This window comes from Nomascus leucogenys, chromosome 10 (assembly GCF_006542625.1).
Source record: "Nomascus leucogenys isolate Asia chromosome 10, Asia_NLE_v1, whole genome shotgun sequence".
Classification (NCBI taxonomy): Eukaryota; Metazoa; Chordata; class Mammalia; order Primates; family Hylobatidae; genus Nomascus; species Nomascus leucogenys.
In genome coordinates, this window is record NC_044390.1 from 58,072,187 (window position 1) to 58,088,941 (window position 16,755).

At 53.1% G+C, this 16,755-nt stretch overlaps 1 protein-coding gene across 1 annotated transcript; it reads right to left on the reverse strand.

Annotated features, from left to right (window-relative positions):
* Positions 1-11,976: 11,976 nt before the first annotated feature.
* Positions 11,977-14,709, reverse strand: DAND5 (DAN domain BMP antagonist family member 5). The gene is made up of 2 exons (XM_003275598.2): positions 14,370-14,709; positions 11,977-12,449 (listed from the first exon to the last, which is right to left on the reverse strand). Exons 1-2 carry the CDS (start codon positions 14,691-14,693, stop codon positions 12,204-12,206), a joined length of 570 nt encoding a protein of 189 aa, XP_003275646.2. The 5' UTR covers positions 14,694-14,709; the 3' UTR covers positions 11,977-12,203.
* Positions 14,710-16,755: the final 2,046 nt, after the last annotated feature.

The window sequence follows — 16,755 nt, forward strand, 5'->3', positions numbered from 1 at the left end:
TTGGAAACAGGGACAGACACACGCCGACACCCCCCCCTTTGCAGTCAGTATGGGCAGAGCAGGGAGGGGGACTAATGGACGCGCAGCTGTTGGCAGTGGGTGCCAGCCCCCCCACCTCATGAATATTCATCAGCTGGGGCTCTCCTGAACCTGTGGGGAGTCGGAGGTCCCAGGCAGCTGGTCACCCCCTTCCATGCCAGGAGGTCCCCAGGTGGGGGAGGGAGACTCGGCCAGGTCCCCGAAGTCCTCAGAACCCACACCAAGTTCCACACAGAAGCACATGTGAGTTTGTGAACACAGACCCCCTGACACGCAAACAACATTCACACAACCTCACAATCACACCCAACAACACAGCCATCCACCATCACAGACACACATACACCCATACACACACACACCAGGCATGCAAACACAGCCACACACACCACAACCAAACCATAGACACCCAACACACACACACACGCCAGATATGCAAACATGGTACACACACAGTCACATGAACTCACAACCATACAACCACACCCAAACCACAGACACCCATCATACACATACACACACCAGACATGCCAACATGGGTTCAGTTACATGAACTCACAACCACACCCAAATTACAGACACCCACCACACACACACACACACACACACCAGACATGCAAACATGGGACACATAGTTCCCCGAACCCACAACCGCACCCAAACCACAGACACCCACTATACACGCACACACCAGACAGGCAAACATGGGGTGCACAATCACAGGACCACAAACACACGGACACACTATCACACACAAATAACACCAGCTAATACCATCACACACAGGCGTGCAAATACGAACACACACACTTCCAAACACATGGGCCCCCAAGTCACCCCCAAATTACAACCAACCACTTCTCAACTTCTCATAAAACACCCACACAAGCGCACAAACATGGACCCACAAATTCACACACACATATATCCACTGACTCATGCAAACTCAGATACACAACCATCCCCAAGGAGCACCGCTGCCTTCTTCCCCTTTCTCCCTTTCTCCTTCTCTCTTTCACACTGCGATCTAGCTTTGCCCATCGCCCCCGTTTTACAGATGGGGATACTGAGGCACTAAGCAGCTGAAGGCCCCTTGAAGCGGGGAGGACCGCCCCTTCTGACTCCGTGCAGAGGCTACTGCCGCGCGCCCCCTGCTGGCCTGGCCCCTCCCTGCAAGAGCGCGCGGGACGGCGGCGCGCGCGACGGGCACGCGCCTGACGTAACCATGGCATCCTCTTGGCACGCGCGGCCCGCGCACAGGGAGGGCGGGGCGGGCGCGTTGCCATGGCGCCGGCGGCCCGCGTGAATGGGGCATTGTTCGCCGCGGCGCCCGGGCCGGGCCGTCCCGGACCCACCCGGACCCATTTGGGCCGACAGAGACGGGGAGACCGGGATGGGGAGAGACAGAGAAATGGGGAGAGTAAAGGAGGAGAGACAGGGAGAGACCAGAGATGAGAGAGACGGAGACGGGGAGAGACAGAGAAATGGGGAGAGAAAAAAGAGAGACAGGGAGAGACCAGAGATGGGAGACCCAGAGATGCGGAGAAAGATGGGAAGAGACAGGGAGACCTGGTGGGAAGAGACAGAGATGGGGAGAGATGACAAGACACTGGGAGGGCCGGAGAAAGCTGGAGAGATTGAGAGAGAGAGGGATGGGAAAAGAAACAGATGAGAGAGGCCGAGCGCAGTGTAATCCCAGCACTTTAGGAGGCCGAGGCGGGCGGATCACGAGGTCAGGAGATCGAGACCATCCAGCCCAACATGATGAAACCCTGTCTCTACTAAAATACAAAAAATTAGCTGGGCGTGGTGGTGCGCACCTGTAGTCCCAGCTATTCGGGAGGCTGAAGCAGGAGAATCTCTTGAACCCGGGAGGCAGAGGTTGCAGTGAGCCAAGATCTCCCCACTACACTCCAGCCTGGCGACAGAGTGAGACTCCATCAGAAAGAAAGGAGAGAGAGAGACAGAGAAAGAGAGGAAAGAGAGAGAGAGAGAAAGAAAAAGAAAGAAAAAGAAAAGAAAAAAGAAAAGAAAAGAAAGAGAGAGAGAAAGGGGGAAAGAAAGAGAGATGAGAGAGATGGGGAGAGAGAAGAGATGGGGAGACAGGGAGATGGAGAGACATGGGGACTGGGTATGGAGAGACAGAGATGGGGAGAGACAGAGACACGGGGAAAGCTGGAGAGACTGAGAGACAGAGAAATGGGGGGAAAAAGATGGGAGAGACAGGATGAGAGAAGAGACGCGGCGACAGAGAGATGGAGAGAGACAGGGAGACCAGGCAGGGAGAGGCAGATAAGGAGACACTGGGAGAGAAAAAAGACAGGAAGAGACAGAGATAAAGGGAGAGAGGAGGCCGAGCATGGGGGCTCACACCTGTAATCCCAGCACTTTAGGAGGCCAAAGTGGGCGGATCATTTGAGTTCAGGAGTTCAAGACCAGCCTGGCCAACATGGAGAAACCCCTCTCTACTAAAAATACAAAAATTAGCCGGGTGTGGTGGTATGTGCCTATAATTCCAGCTACTCGGGAGGCTGGGGCACGAGAATTGCTTGAACGTGGGAGGTGGAGGCTGCAGTGAGCAGAGATGATGCCACTGCACTCCAGCCTGGGTGACAGAGCGAGACTCTGTCTCAAAATAAATAAATAAATAAACAAGAGAAAAAAGGGGGAGAGATAGGGAGATGAGAGAGACAGGGAAAAATTAGGAGAAAAGGAGAGAGATGGAAAGAGACATAAACAAGACAAGATTTAGGGCTGGGAAGAATGGACAAGAGGAGATAGAGTGGGAGAAATGAGACACAAAAGGGGAAAGAAGGCCTGGCACAGTGGCTCATGCCTGTAATCTCAACACTTTGGGAGGCTGAGGCAGGCAGATCACGAGGTCAGGAGTTCGAGACCAGCCTGACCAACATGGTGAAACCCCATCTCTACTAAAAATACAAAAATTAGATGGGTGTGGTGGCATGCGCCTGTAATCCCAGCTACTCGTGAGGCTGAGGCAGGAGAATCTCTTGAACCCGGGAAGGTGGAGGTTGCAGTGAGCCAAGATCATGCCACTGCACTCCAGCCTGGGCGACAGAGCAAGACTGTGTCTCAAAAAAAAAAAAAAAAAAAAAAAGTCCGGGCGCGGTGGCTCATGCCTGTAATCCCAGCACTTTGGGAGGCCAAGACAAGCAGATCACGAGGTCAGGAGATCAAGACCATGCTGGCTAACATGGTGAAACCCCGTCTCTACTAAAAATACAAAAAAAATTAGCTGGGCGTGGTGGAGGGTGCCTGTAGTCCCAGCTACTCAAGAGACTGAGGCAGGAGAATGGCGTGAACCTGGGAGGTGGAGCTTGCAGTGAGCCGAGATCGCACCACTGCACTCTAGCCTGGGCGACAGAGCAAGACTCCGTCTCACACACACACACAAAAAAAGGTGGGGAAAGAGACAGAAGAGAGATAAAGACAGAGACAGAGATAGAGAAAGACATGGGGAATCCAAGAGGGAGAAACAATGGGAGAGACCTGAAAGGTGGAGAGAAACACACCAATGAGGAAGGACAGGTGGAGGGAGAAGACCACGGAGAGGCAGAGCCCAGGAGCAAGATGGGAGAGGAAGGGCTGGGCTGAGAGACGGGACAGGACCAGTCAGCCAATACCCCTGGACCCTCCTTGCCTGGTGTGCTATGCTTAGCAATGGGAAAAATCAGGGGATGGGGGGTTGGGTGCGGTGGCTGACGCCTGTTATCCCAGCACTTTGGGAGGCCGAGCCGGGTGGATCATTTGAGGTCAGGAGTTCAAGAGTAGCCTGGCCAACATGGTGAAACCCTGTCTCTACTAAAAATACAAAAATTAGCCGGGCAGTAGTGGTGGACGCCTGTAATGCCAGCTACCCGGGAGGCTGAGGCAGGAGAATCTCTTGAGCCTGGGAGGCAAAAGTTGCAGTGAGCTGAGATTGCACCATCGCACTCCAGCCTGGGCAACAGAGTGAGACCCTGTCTCAAAAAAAAAAAAAAAAAATCAAGGGAATGGGGATCCCCAGACAAAGTCAGAAGTGCTGAGAGGTCGGAGGACACCCAGCCATAGAAAGACATAGCGGCCAGGTGTGATGGCTCACATCTGCAATCCCAGCATTCTGAAAGGCCAAGGTGTGTGGAATGCTTGAGCCTAGGGGTTTGAGACCAGCCTGGACAACATAATAAGACCTCATCTCTACAAAAAACATGTTAAGGGCTGGGCGCAATGGCTCACACCTGTAATCCCAGCACTTTGGGAGGTCAAGGCGAGTGGATCATCTGAGGTCAGGAGTTCGAGACCAGCCTAGCCAATATGGCGAAATGCCATATCTACTAAAAATATAAAAAATTAGCCGGGTGTGGTGGCATGCACCTGTAATTCCAGCTACTCAGAAGGCTGAGGCAGGAGAATTGCTTGAACCTTGGAGTTGGAGGTTGCAGTGAGCCGAGATTGCACCATTGCACTCCAGCCAGGGCAACAAGAGTGAGACACTGTCTCAAAAAAAAAAAAAAAAAAAAAGAAAGAAAGAAAGAAAAAGAAAATAAAAAGAAAAAAGAAATTTTTTTAATTAGCCAAGCATGGTGTCCTGCACCTATAGTCCCAGCTACGGCTAAGGTGGGAGGATCACTTGAGCCCAGGAGTTTGAGGCTGCAGTGAGACATGATCGCACCACTGCACTCTAGCCTGGATGACAGAGCCAGACCCTGTCCCAAGGAAAAAAAAAAAAGACATAGCAAGATGGAGGATGAGATATACCCAGATGTGATGGAATGAAGGAGAGAAACTTGGAGACAACCCCAGCTCCCTGCTCTGAGAGTCTCTGGTCCCACCTGCCCCTTCCACTTACCCTGGTTTGATACTGTCAGAAAGCATACCCTCTGTCCTACACACCTTCACACAGCCCCTGATAGACACCGTTGACACAGAGGCTCAGCCTTCAGGAACACTGCTTATTTATTTATTTATTTATTTTGAGATGGAGTCTCACTCTGTCGCCCAAGCTGGAGTGCAGTGGCGCGATCTCAGCTCACTGCAACCTCTGCCTCCTGGGTTCCATGATTCTCCTGCCTCAGCCTCCTGAGTAGCTGGGATTACAGGCACATGCCACCACACCCGGCTAATTTTTGTATTTTTGGTAGAGACCAGATTTCGCCATGTTGGCCAGGCTGGTCTCGAACTCCTGACCTCAGGTGATCCGCCCATCTCAGCCTCCCAAAGTGCTGGAATTACAGGCCTGAGCCACTATGTCCAGCCGTATTTATTTATTTATTTATTGTTTTGTTTTCTGTTTTGTTTTGTTTTGTTTTTGAGACGGAGTCTCTCTCTGTCGCCCAGGCTGGAGTGCAGTGGCGCAATCTCGGCTCACTGCAAGCTCCGCCTCCCGGGTTCACGCCATTCTCCTGCCTCAGCCTCTCCGAGTAGCTGGGACTACAGGCGCCCGCCACCACGCCCAGCTAATTGTTTTGTATTTTTAGTAGAGACGGGGTTTCACCGTGGTCTCGATCTCCTGAGCTCGTGATCCGCCCGCCTCGGCCTCCCAAAGTGCTGGGATTACAAGCGTGAGCCACTGCGCCCGGCCTATTTTTGAAACAAAGTCTTGCTCTGGCACCCAGCCTGGAGTGCAGTGGCACAATCATAGCTCACTGCAGCCTTGAACTCCTGGGCTCAAGTGATCCTCCCACCTCAGCCTCCTGAATAGCTGAGACTACAGGTGCGTGCCACCATGCCCTGCTAATTTTTTAAATTTTTTGTAAAGACAGGGTCTTGCTATGTTGCCCAGGCTGGTCTTGAACTCCTAGGCTCAAATGATCCTACCACCTTGGCCTCCCAAAGTGCTGGGACACTGCTTTTTTTTTTTTTTTTGAGACAAAGTCTCGCTCTGTCACCCAGGCTGGAGTGCAATGGCATGATCTCAGCTCACTGCAACCTCTGCCTCCTAGGTTCAAGCGATTCTCCCACCTCAGTCTCCCTAGTAGCTGGGATTATAGGCACACACCACTATGCCTATACTAATTTTTGTATTTTTAGTAGAGACACTGTTTCACCATGTTGGCCAGGCTGGTCTTGAACTCCTGACCTAGGTTCTGCCCGCCTCAGCCTCTCAAAGTGCTGGGATTACAGGTGTGAGCCACCGCACCCAGCCAGGACACTGTTTCTGACACTCCAGGACACCGTCACCCAGTGATACCTCCCCCAGATGGTCCCAGTCATACCTATGGATACCTATAGATGCCTAGTGACACAGTCATAGATGCAGACACATGAACATGACACGGACTCATACAGGGGCTCCTGGTGACATCTCCCAGTTACAGACACAACCGTGTAGGTGCACTGTCTCATGAGGACCTTGTCAGACATGTGAATACAGTGAGTGGTGGCCACACACCATCCAACACACAGGTTCACATTTTTGTTGTTGTTGTTTTGTTACATAGATGAGGGCTTGAACACCTGGCCTCGCTTTTTTTTTTTTTGTTTTTTTTTTTTGAGACGGAGTCTTGCTCTTGTTGCCCAGGCTGGAGTGCAATGGCACTATCTCGGCTCACTGCAACCTTCGCCTCCTGGGTTCAAGCAATTCTCATACCTCAGCCTCCCGAGTAGCTGGGATTACAGGCATGTGCCACCACGACAGGCTAATTTTTGTATTTTTAGTAGAGACGGGGTTTCACCATGTTGGTCAGGTTGGTCTCAAACTCCTGAGTTCATGATCCGCCCGCCCGGCCTTGGGCCTCACTTTCTTATGTGCCAGGACAACAGGCCTCAGCCACCGCGCCTCCCAGGCTCACACTTCTTAACAATGCTGTCATATGTGGCCACTCCTGATGAACGGTGCACCCTCGCCTTCACACCTGGACACGTTTTCAGACACTCATTGTCACCCTCATGGACAAGCGTGCCTTCAACCCTGGGTCTGACCTACTCACTGGGCAGGCACCTTGTCCCACGGTCCCGTTCAGAACGCTGTGGGGGTGCTCAGTCCAGTTCTCCACGTTTGAGTCAGTGGGGGCTGACAGATTTCAGGTCCCAGCAAATACTGGGATGGAAGGGGAGGAAAGTGATATCCAGTCCCTGGTCCCCCTGAAAGGGCTGAGTCCAACTGGGCCACGATGGTCCCAGACTCCTCCTCCAGGCGGGCAGCTTGGACCAAATGTAGACCAAGGGTGTCACCTGGTGGCCATAGGTGGTATCTGCACCCATCCATGGAGGGACGACAGGCAGCCGCCCAGTTACTGAACTTGGAGCTGTGGACAGAGAGGACACAGAGCACACAGGCCCAGAGACTGGAGTCCAGAAGCAGGAACGCAGACACAGAACTAAGAGCCGGTAATCCAGATCCCAGGACCCAGGATCAGTATCTAGAGTCCAATCATACCGGGCTGGGTGCGGTGGCTCACGCCTGTAATCCCAGCACTTTGGGAGGCCAAGGTGGGCAGATCACTTGAGGTCAGGAGTTCGAGACCAGCCTGACCAACATGGCGAAACCCCATCTCTACTAAAAATATAAAAATTAACTGGGTGTGATAGTGGGCGCCTGTAATCCCAGCTACTCAGGAGGCTGAGGCAGGAGAATCGCTTGAACCTGGGAGGCGGAGCTTGCAGTGATCTGAGATCGCGCCACTGCCCTCCAGCCTGGGCAACAGAGCAAGACTCCATCTCAAAAAAAAAAAAAAAAAAATTCCAATCATACCAAGATTTACACTCTAGATCCAAGAACTCAGCCAGGCGCGGTGGCTCACAGCTATAATCTCAGCATTTTGGGAGGCCAAGGTGTGAGGATCACTTGATGCCAGGAGTTTGGGACACCATAGGCAATATAGCAAGACTTTATCTCTACAAAAAACTTAAAAATTAGCTGGGTGTAGTGGCACATGTCTGAGGTTGCAGTGAACTATGATGGTGCCACTGAAACCATACTCCAGGATTCAGATTCCAAAAATCTAAATCCTATTAATCAAAACTAGAATCCACCAGACCCAGAATCTAGCTCCAAGAATTTAGAATCCAAAGGCTACCTTACAAAATTGAGAGCTTTCTTTTTTTTTTTTTTGAGACAAGGTCTGGCTCTATCACCCAGGCTGGAATGCAGTGGCGCAACCGTGGCTCACTGCAACCTCTGCCTCCCAGGCTCAAGCCATTCTCTCACCTCAGCCTCCTGAGTAGCTGGGGTTCCAGGTACACATCACCATGCCCAGATAATTTTTTTTTTTTTTTGAGATGGAGTCTTGCTTTGTTGCCCAGCCTGGAGTGCAGTGTCACCATCTTGGCTCACTGCAACCTCCGCCTCTTGGGTTCAAGCGATTCTCCTGTCTCAGCCTCCCAAGTAGCTGGGATTACAGGCATGCACCACCACGCCTGGCTAATTTTTGTATTTTTAGTAGAGACGGGGTTTCGCCATGTTGGCCAGGCTGGTCTTGAACACCTGACCTCAGGTTATCCACCCGCCTCAGCCTCCCAAAGTACTGAGATTACAGGCATGAGTCACCGCACCCGGCGCCCAGCTAATTTTTTATATAGTTTTGTGGAGACATAGTTTCGCCATTTTGGCCAGGCTGGTCACGAACTTGTGAGCTCAATGAATCCACCTGCCTTGGCCTCCCAAAGTGCTGGGATTACAGGCGTGAGACTCCTCACCCGGCCAAAATCCAGACTCTTAAGCCGTCCTCAGAGCCCTCCAGATCACAGCCACATAGCAGGAGTCGGTGAAGATAGAAACAAGGGGATAGCTGAGGAGCTCAGCAGTACTGCACATGGCCTCTCCCAAAGCTGATACCCTCTCCCAACCTGCCCCTGTGCATTTACACACACACACGCACACACACACACACACACACACACCATCAGGTTCGGTGTGGTGGCTCATGCCTATAATCCCAGCACTTTGAGAGGCCAAACCAGAAGGATGGCTTGAGCCCAGGAGTTCGAGACCAGCCTGGGCAACATAGTGAGACCCTGTCTCTACAAAAAAATAAACAAAATTAGCTGGGCGTGGTGGCATGAGCTTGTAGCCCCAGCTACTCAGGAGGCTGAGGAGGGAGGATCACTTGAGCCCAGGAGTTCGAGGCTGCAGGGATCAGGCCATGATCACTCCACTGCACTCCAGCCTGGGTGACAAGGCGAGAACCTGACTCAAATAATAATAATAATTAATACTACTAATAAAAGGAAAATAAAAAGACACACCATCATCCAAAGACACACCTTCCTCCATACGTTCTTGTCCCAGCATGCAGATGCATGAACATCTGTGCACCTACAAAATCTCAGAGCTCCGCCCCCAGCCATCCCACCAAACTCCTAGACACAGCCACCACGGAGACACACACAAACCTGATTTCCAGCCCTGCACCCGGACACACTTGAAGAATTGTGGAGACTGGGATGGGTGTGCACACACACACACACACAGACATAGTCCCCTAAGAAGCTCCATGCCTTGGCAGCCACGCAGCCCCTGGGAAGGGGACCCCAGGGATGGAGCGCACCACACAGCCCCGTGTCCACCCCAGCCCTCCCCTGCCTGGCCGGCTGGCGGGCTTTAATACAGATGCCAAACTCATAATTGTAACTGAGGGTGACAGGGTCACCTTGAGCCCCAGATGCTCGTGCGGTGACAGATGGCGTTGGCAAACCTGATTAGCGGCCCCCGTGCCAGCGCCTGTGGCACCTGCATCCCCTGCCCCTCCCCCGCTCCCCCAGCACTCATTACCCACCCATTACTGGGCCTGGGGGGTGGGGCGGGGGCCGGCTGGCACTGCCCAGGAGGGGGCAGGGACTCTGGGGACCCCCCTGGCACCAAGGTTCCCAGCTGGCTCCCCTGGCTGGCAGGAGGTGGGCACAGCAGAGGGAGGGAAGGCAAACGCCTCATGCCCACCGGAGGGGGGCTTGCCCATGGTGCCAGGGCTGAGCTGCCCACTCGGACACTGCCTGGGGTTTGGCACAGAACTCTAGAGGGAACAGGGATGGGGCAGCCCCCTCAGAGCCCTTCATGACCCTCCCCTCCAGGCCCCTTTGAGCAAGGGGCCTTGGGAGCTGCCTGCCTGGCCCGTTCCCATCTCTCTGTGAGGCCTGCGAGGTCAGGGGTCTCAGGCTCCCACGCCCCTCTGGCCCATCTGTTTCCTCAGGTCCCCTCCTGCTCCCCTCACCTGAGGCCTTCCTTCCTGAGGCAGGAAGAGGGCTGAGAAGGGCCCGGCCGGCTCCCCGCCCCACGCTCCGGGGGGCATTTGGAGGCAACACTGACAACGCCACATGTCCCTGCGTCTGTGCCAGACAGGCCCATCTGCCACGGCCCTGGTTCCAGCCGCCCAAAGCCAGGCCGCCCTCGCCCGCTGAAGACCCTGAGCCCCAGCTGGGGAGGGAGCACTCAGATGCCCACACCCTGTCATGGGGCCACCCATTCCCAGGGAACCCCACTTGGAGGAACAAACAGATGCACGTATAGACAGCTGGACTCAGCCAACCTTTATGGTTTCTGTGGAATGCCACGCCAGGCGTGGGGCTCTGTGGAGACTCAGGTGGGGGGTCTGAGAGGGACACAGCAGCCATTGTCAAGGCAAGAGGCAGCTGGGAACACGAGGGTCCTGCCTCTGTCTCAAGGACCCCAGGACTTCCCCCAGCAGCTGTCTGCCTGCCTGCTTTGGTTTGCGTTTTGGGTCTGGGGTGTTTTTGTTTTTTCTTTTTTGGTGTCCCTAGGCCGAGGTCATCACTGTGTCTCTCGGTCTGGGTGGGGCCATCTACCCTCCCTGCAACTGGGAGTGTCTTTGACCTCATTCTATAAGAGACAGTTCAGCCTAATGATTAACAGTGGATTTGATCCCAGCACTTTGGGAGGCCGAGGAGGGCAGATCACCTGAGGCTGGGAGTTTGAGACCAGTCAGGCCAATACGGTGAAACCCCGTCTCTACTAAAAATACAAAAATTAGCTGGGCATGGTGGCGGGTGGCTGTAGTCCCAGCTACTCGGGAGGCTGAGGCAGGAAAACTGCTTGAGCCTGGGAAGTGGAGGTTACAGTGAGCCCAGATCACGCCATTGCACTTCAGCCTGGGTGACAGAGAGAGACTCTGTCCTTAAAAAAAAAATAAGGCCAAGGCAGGCAGATCACCAGGTCAGGAGATCGAGACCATCCTGGCTAACACGGTGAAACCCTGTCTCTACTAAAAATACAAAAAATTAGCCAGGCGTGGTCGCGGGCGCCTGTAGTCCCAGCTACTCGGGAGGCTGAGGCAGGAGAATGGCGTGAACCCGGGAGGTGGAGCTTGCAGTTAGCTGAGATCGCGCCATTGCACTCCAGCCTGGGTGACAGAGCAAGACTCCGTCTCAAAAAAAAAAAAAAAAAAAAAAAAAAAAAAAAAAAAAAAAAAACCAGAGTGGATTTGAATCCTGGCTGTGCTGCTTACTGTGCTGTGACTCTGTACTGCGGTGTGACTCTACTGCAGTGTAACTCCTCTGTACTGTGGTGTGACTCCTCTGTACTGTGGTGTGACTCTGGGTGAGTGGCTTCGCCACTCGGGGCCTCGGTTTTCTCATCTGTAAAATGGGGTGATGTTAGCCCCTATCCCATTGAGCTGCTGTAAGGATTACACAAGTTAGTATGTGTCAAATGCCTAGCATGGGGCCTGGTAAACAGTCAGTGGTTGGCTGGGCATGGTGGCTTACGCCTGTAATCGCAGCACTTTGGGAGGGCCAAGTGGGGGCGGATCACTTGAGGTCAGGAGTTTGAGACCAGCCTGGCCAACATGGGGAAATCCCATCTCTACTAAAAATACAAAAATTAGCCGGGTGTGATGGTGAGCACCTGTAATCCCAGCTACACGGGAGGCTGAGGCAGGAGAATTGCTGGAACCCAGGACACAGAGGTTGGAGTGAGCCAAGATTAAGCCACTGCACTCCAGCCTGGGTGACAGAGCAAGACTCTGTCTCAAAAAAAAAAAAAAAAGAGTTGTCAGTCATTGTGTGCTGTGACTATCAGTGGTGCAACTCCAGGATGGGCACTGTGTCTAGTGTCTGGGGAGCAGGGTGAGGACTCTGGGGACCTGTCTGCCTAACCCTGCATCCCTGGTCTCTTGACCCAGAGTACATCATCCAGGTCCACGTCTTTCTTGGTCCATCTCCCCTCATCTCTCCAAGGTGCGTGTCTCCGTGCACCCATCCACATGCCCAGTTCATGCTTTCAGGCTGCAATGACACTCCTCGATCAGCATGGTGGATATCTTCACCCGTCGATGGGAGGCTGAGCTGCCAGTGTGACACCACAGGACCACGGGTGCCCAACGCTTGCGAGCAGGCATACAGCTGTTGCACAGGACTAATGGGGTGGGGTCCGAGCCAGGGATGTAGAGAGAGGAGCAACGACCAAAGCACAGATGATTTCGGAGGCGTGTGGCTGAGCAGCCAGGCCGGGAGAACACCTGGGGCCGGAGGCATGGAGACGGTCAGGGTGGCGGAGTTTGGGGCCAGAGTGGCGAGGATAATCACCTGTCCACTTCCACCCCACCTTGACAAGCATGGATGCTGCAGCCAGGCTGCCTGGGTTCAAATCCTGACTCTGCCATCTCTTGGCTGAGACATGGGGCAAATTACTTAGCCTCTCTGAGCTTTTGTTTCCTCACCTGTAAAATCATTGAAATTCAACAAGGGCCGGGCATGGTGGCTCACGCCTGTAATCCCAGCACTTTGGGAGGCCAAGGCGGGCGGATCACGAGGTCAGCAGATCAAGACCATCCTGGCTAACACGGTGAAACCCCATCTCTACTAAAAATACAAAAAATGAGCCAGGCATGGTGGCAGGCACCTGTAGTCCCAGCTAATCGGGAAGCTAAGGCAGGAGAACGGTGTGAACCCAGGAGGCGGAGCTTGTAGTGAGCCGAGATTGCGCCACGCCACTGCACTCCAGCCTGGGGACAGAGCGAGACTCTGTCTCAAAAAAAAAAAAAAAAAAAAAGAAATTCAACAAAGACAGCCAGGCACGGTGGCTCAAGCCTGTAATCCCAGCATTTTGGGAGGCTGAGGTGGGCGGATCACTTCAGGCCAGGAGTTTGAGACCAGCTTGGCCAATATGGCAAAACCCCGTCCCTACTGAAAATACAAAACTTAGCCGGGCATGGGCGCGTACACCTGTAATCCCAGTTACATGGGAGGCTGAGGCAGAAGAATTGCTCGAACCTGGGAGGCGGAGGTTGCAGCAAGCTGAGATCATGATTGCACTCTAGCCTGGGTAACAAAGCGAGACTCTGTCTCCAAAATAAATAAACAAATAAATTAATTAAATGAGAAAAAGAAGAAATCACTTTAGGCCTTTCAACAAAGAGGACTAATTCAGGGAATTGGTTACCTGGGAGTTAAAAGCCAAGGGCGGGATGTGGTGGCTTGAGACCAGCCTGGGCAATATAGTAAGACCTTGTCTCTACAAAGAAATTAAAAAAAAAAAATTAGCTGAGCTAGCCAGGTGCGGTGGCTCACGCCTATAATCCCAGCACTTGGGGGGCCGAGGCAGGTGGATCACCTGAGGTCAGGAGTTCGAGACCAGCCTGGCCAACATGGCCAAACCACGTCTCTACAAAAAGTACAAAAATTAGCCGGACATGGTAGTGCACATCTGTAATCTCAATTACTTGGGAGGCTGAGACACGAGAATCGCTTGAGCCCAGAAAGTGGAGGTTGCAGTGAGCCGAGATTGTACTGCTGCCCTCTAGTCTGGGTGACAGAGTGAGACTCTGTCTCAAAAAAAGAAAGAAAGAAAGAAAGTTGGTATATCAAGCAAGAGACAGGGGCTCACACCTAGAACTCAGGAGGCTGAGGTGGGAGGATTGCTTGAGGCCAGAAGCTCAAGACTAGCTTGGGCAACATAGCGAGACTCCCTTGTCTAAAAAAACAGAAAGAAAGTTGGTGTCTGAGGAAAAGGAGGCTGATGTGTAGAAGCAAAGTAAGTGAGGGGGAGAGTGGGAGGAGGTGAAATCAGGGAGGTAACAGGATCAGAGAGTACAGAAATTTGTGGGCTGTGAGGAGGACTTGGGCTTTTGTTCTGAGTAAAGTGGGAGCCATGCAGGGTTCTAGGGGGAGGAGGAACCAGATCTGACTCTGGTGTTCACAGGCGCCCTCTGGCCGCTGAGTGGAAAAATAGACTTGGGGGTGGAGAGGGGCATAATAGTGGAATCAAGGAGACCAGGATAGAGGAGGCTTGGGTAACATTTTACAAGGGAGGAAACTGAGGCATGGAGACATTCAGGTGGAGGATACAGGACTTGAACCCAAATCTTTCTTGGGCCACAGCCTGTGCCTTCTGCCAATGGTGAGACCCAGCCCTCTCCTCCCCACACCCACCCACTCACCTGAACGAAGGGCACAGCCTTACACATCCCCTGGATCACTTCCTGAGGGTTCAGCGGCAGAGTCACAGCAGCCACCTCGTCTTGCCCACGCTGCAGGCTGCCCATCCCCAGCTGCCTGGCTTTCTGCAGGCCCAAGAAGGCCTTCCAGCTTCCAAGGGCAGGAGCTGGCACCAGTGGGGGCGGGGCCCCTGGGCCCAGAGCCCAGGTCTGATTGGCTGCAGCCCAGGACTGAGGTCGGGGAGACTGGGGTTCAGGCCTCCCTGAGCCTGTAGGCAGGGCCCCGCTAAGCAGGCACAGAAGAGTGGATAGCCGGCCAAGGAGCATCTGCTTGTCCGTGCGTCCGTCTGTCTGTCTGTCCAGGACTGGGCTCAAGGTCACTAGCAGTCGACCCTGCTGTCTGGTGAGTGGCATCTGAGCCCTCTGAACCTGCTTTTAATCTCTTGGCCCCTCCTGGGGGGCATTTCTGTAGACCCACAGCGGGGGAGGAGAGTAAATTCAGACCAGCTGGGTTCCCACACCTCCTCCCAACTTGCTGAGAGACATGGGGGCTGGTCCTGCTGTGTGCGAGCTGTGAGGACCAGGAAAGACAGGTCTGGGGCCAGGGGCCGAGACGCACAATGTCTGAAGACCCTGGGCAGCTGCATTTCCAGTCCTGGGACCCCGATTCTCCAATTAGCAAAAGCACACTTTGGGCCAGGCTCAGTGGCTCACACCTGTAATCCCAGCACTTTGGGAGGCCGAGACGGGAGGATCACCTGATGTCAGGAATTCAAGACCAGGCTCGTCTCTACTTTAAAAATACAAAAATTGGCCGGGCGCAGTGGCTCACGCCTGTAATCCCAGCACTTTGGGAGGCTGAGGCGGGCAGATCATGAGGTCCGGAGATCAAGACCATCCTGGCTAACATGGTGAAACTCCGTCTCTACTAAACATACAAAAAATTAGCCGGGCATGTTGGCGGGTGCCTGTAGTCCCAGCTACTCGAGAGGCTGAGGCAGGAGAATGGCGTGAACCCAGAAGGCGGAGCTTGCAGTGAGCGGAGATCAAGCCACTGAACTCCAACCTGGGCGACAGAGCGAGACTCCATCTCAAAAAAAACAAAAACAAAAATTCGCCAGTTGCGGTTGCAGTGGCTCACGCCTGTAATCCCAGCACTTTGGGAGGCCGAAGTGGGCAGATCACGAGGTCAGGAGTTTGAGACCAGCCTGACCAACATGGTGAAACCCCGTCTCTACTAAAAATACAAAAAAAAATTAGCTGGATGTGGTGGTGGGCGCCTGTAATCCCAGCTACTCAGGAGGCTGAGGCAGGAGAATCGCTTGAACCCAGGAGGCAGAGCTTGCAGTGAGCCGAGATCGCACCACTGCACTCCAGCCTGGATGACAAGAGTGAGACTCTGTCTCAAAAAAAATTTAAAAATAAATAAAATAAAAATACAAAAATTACGGCCAGGCGCGGTGGCTCACACCTGTAATCCTAGCACTTTGGGAGGCTCAGATGGGCAGATCACCTGAGGTCAGGAGTTCGAGACCAGCCTGGCCAACATAAGTGAAACCCCGTCTCTACTAAAAATACAAAAAGTAGCCAGGCGTGGTGTCACATGCCTGTCATCCCAGCTACTTGGGAGGCTGAGGCAGGAGAATCGCTTGAACCCGGGAGGCAGAGGTTGTAGTGAGCCGAGATCGCGCCACTGCACTCCAGACTGGGCAACAGAACGAGACTACGTCTCAAAAAAAAAAAAAAAATAGCATACCTTGCAGCCAGGTTTCTTGGGTTCAGCCCAGGCATTGCAATTTCCTGGCTGTGCAACCTTGAGCAAATCCCTTAACCATCCTGGTCCTTACCTTCTTCTTCTGTAATTGAAGATAAAACAGTCCCTATCTCATTGGGTTATTCTGAGGACTCAAGGAGGTAATTTATGTAAGGAGCTTAAAACAGAGGTTCCTACACAGTAACACCATGAATCAGCTCTGAGTAACATTATTGTTGCTGGGGTTTTTGTTCTTTTTTTTTTTAGACAGAGTCTCACTCTGTCTCGTCTCACTGCAACCTCTGCCTCCTGGGGTCAAGTGATTCTCCTGCCTCAGCCCCCCAAGTAGCTGGGATTACAGATGTGAACAACTATGCCCAGCTAATTTTTGTATTTGTAGTGGAGACTATGTTGGCCAGGCTGGTCTCGAACTCCTGACCTCAAGCGATCCGCCCACCTCAGCCTCCCAAAGTGCTGGGATTACAGGCATGAGCCACCACGCCCAGCCAGTTCTTTTTATTTTATTATTGTTTTATTTGACACAGGGTCTCACTATGTTGCCCAGGCTGGTCTTGAAGAGCAGGTCTCAAAATGCTGGGAATATAGGCACGGGAGGCTATCTTGCCTGACTTGTTT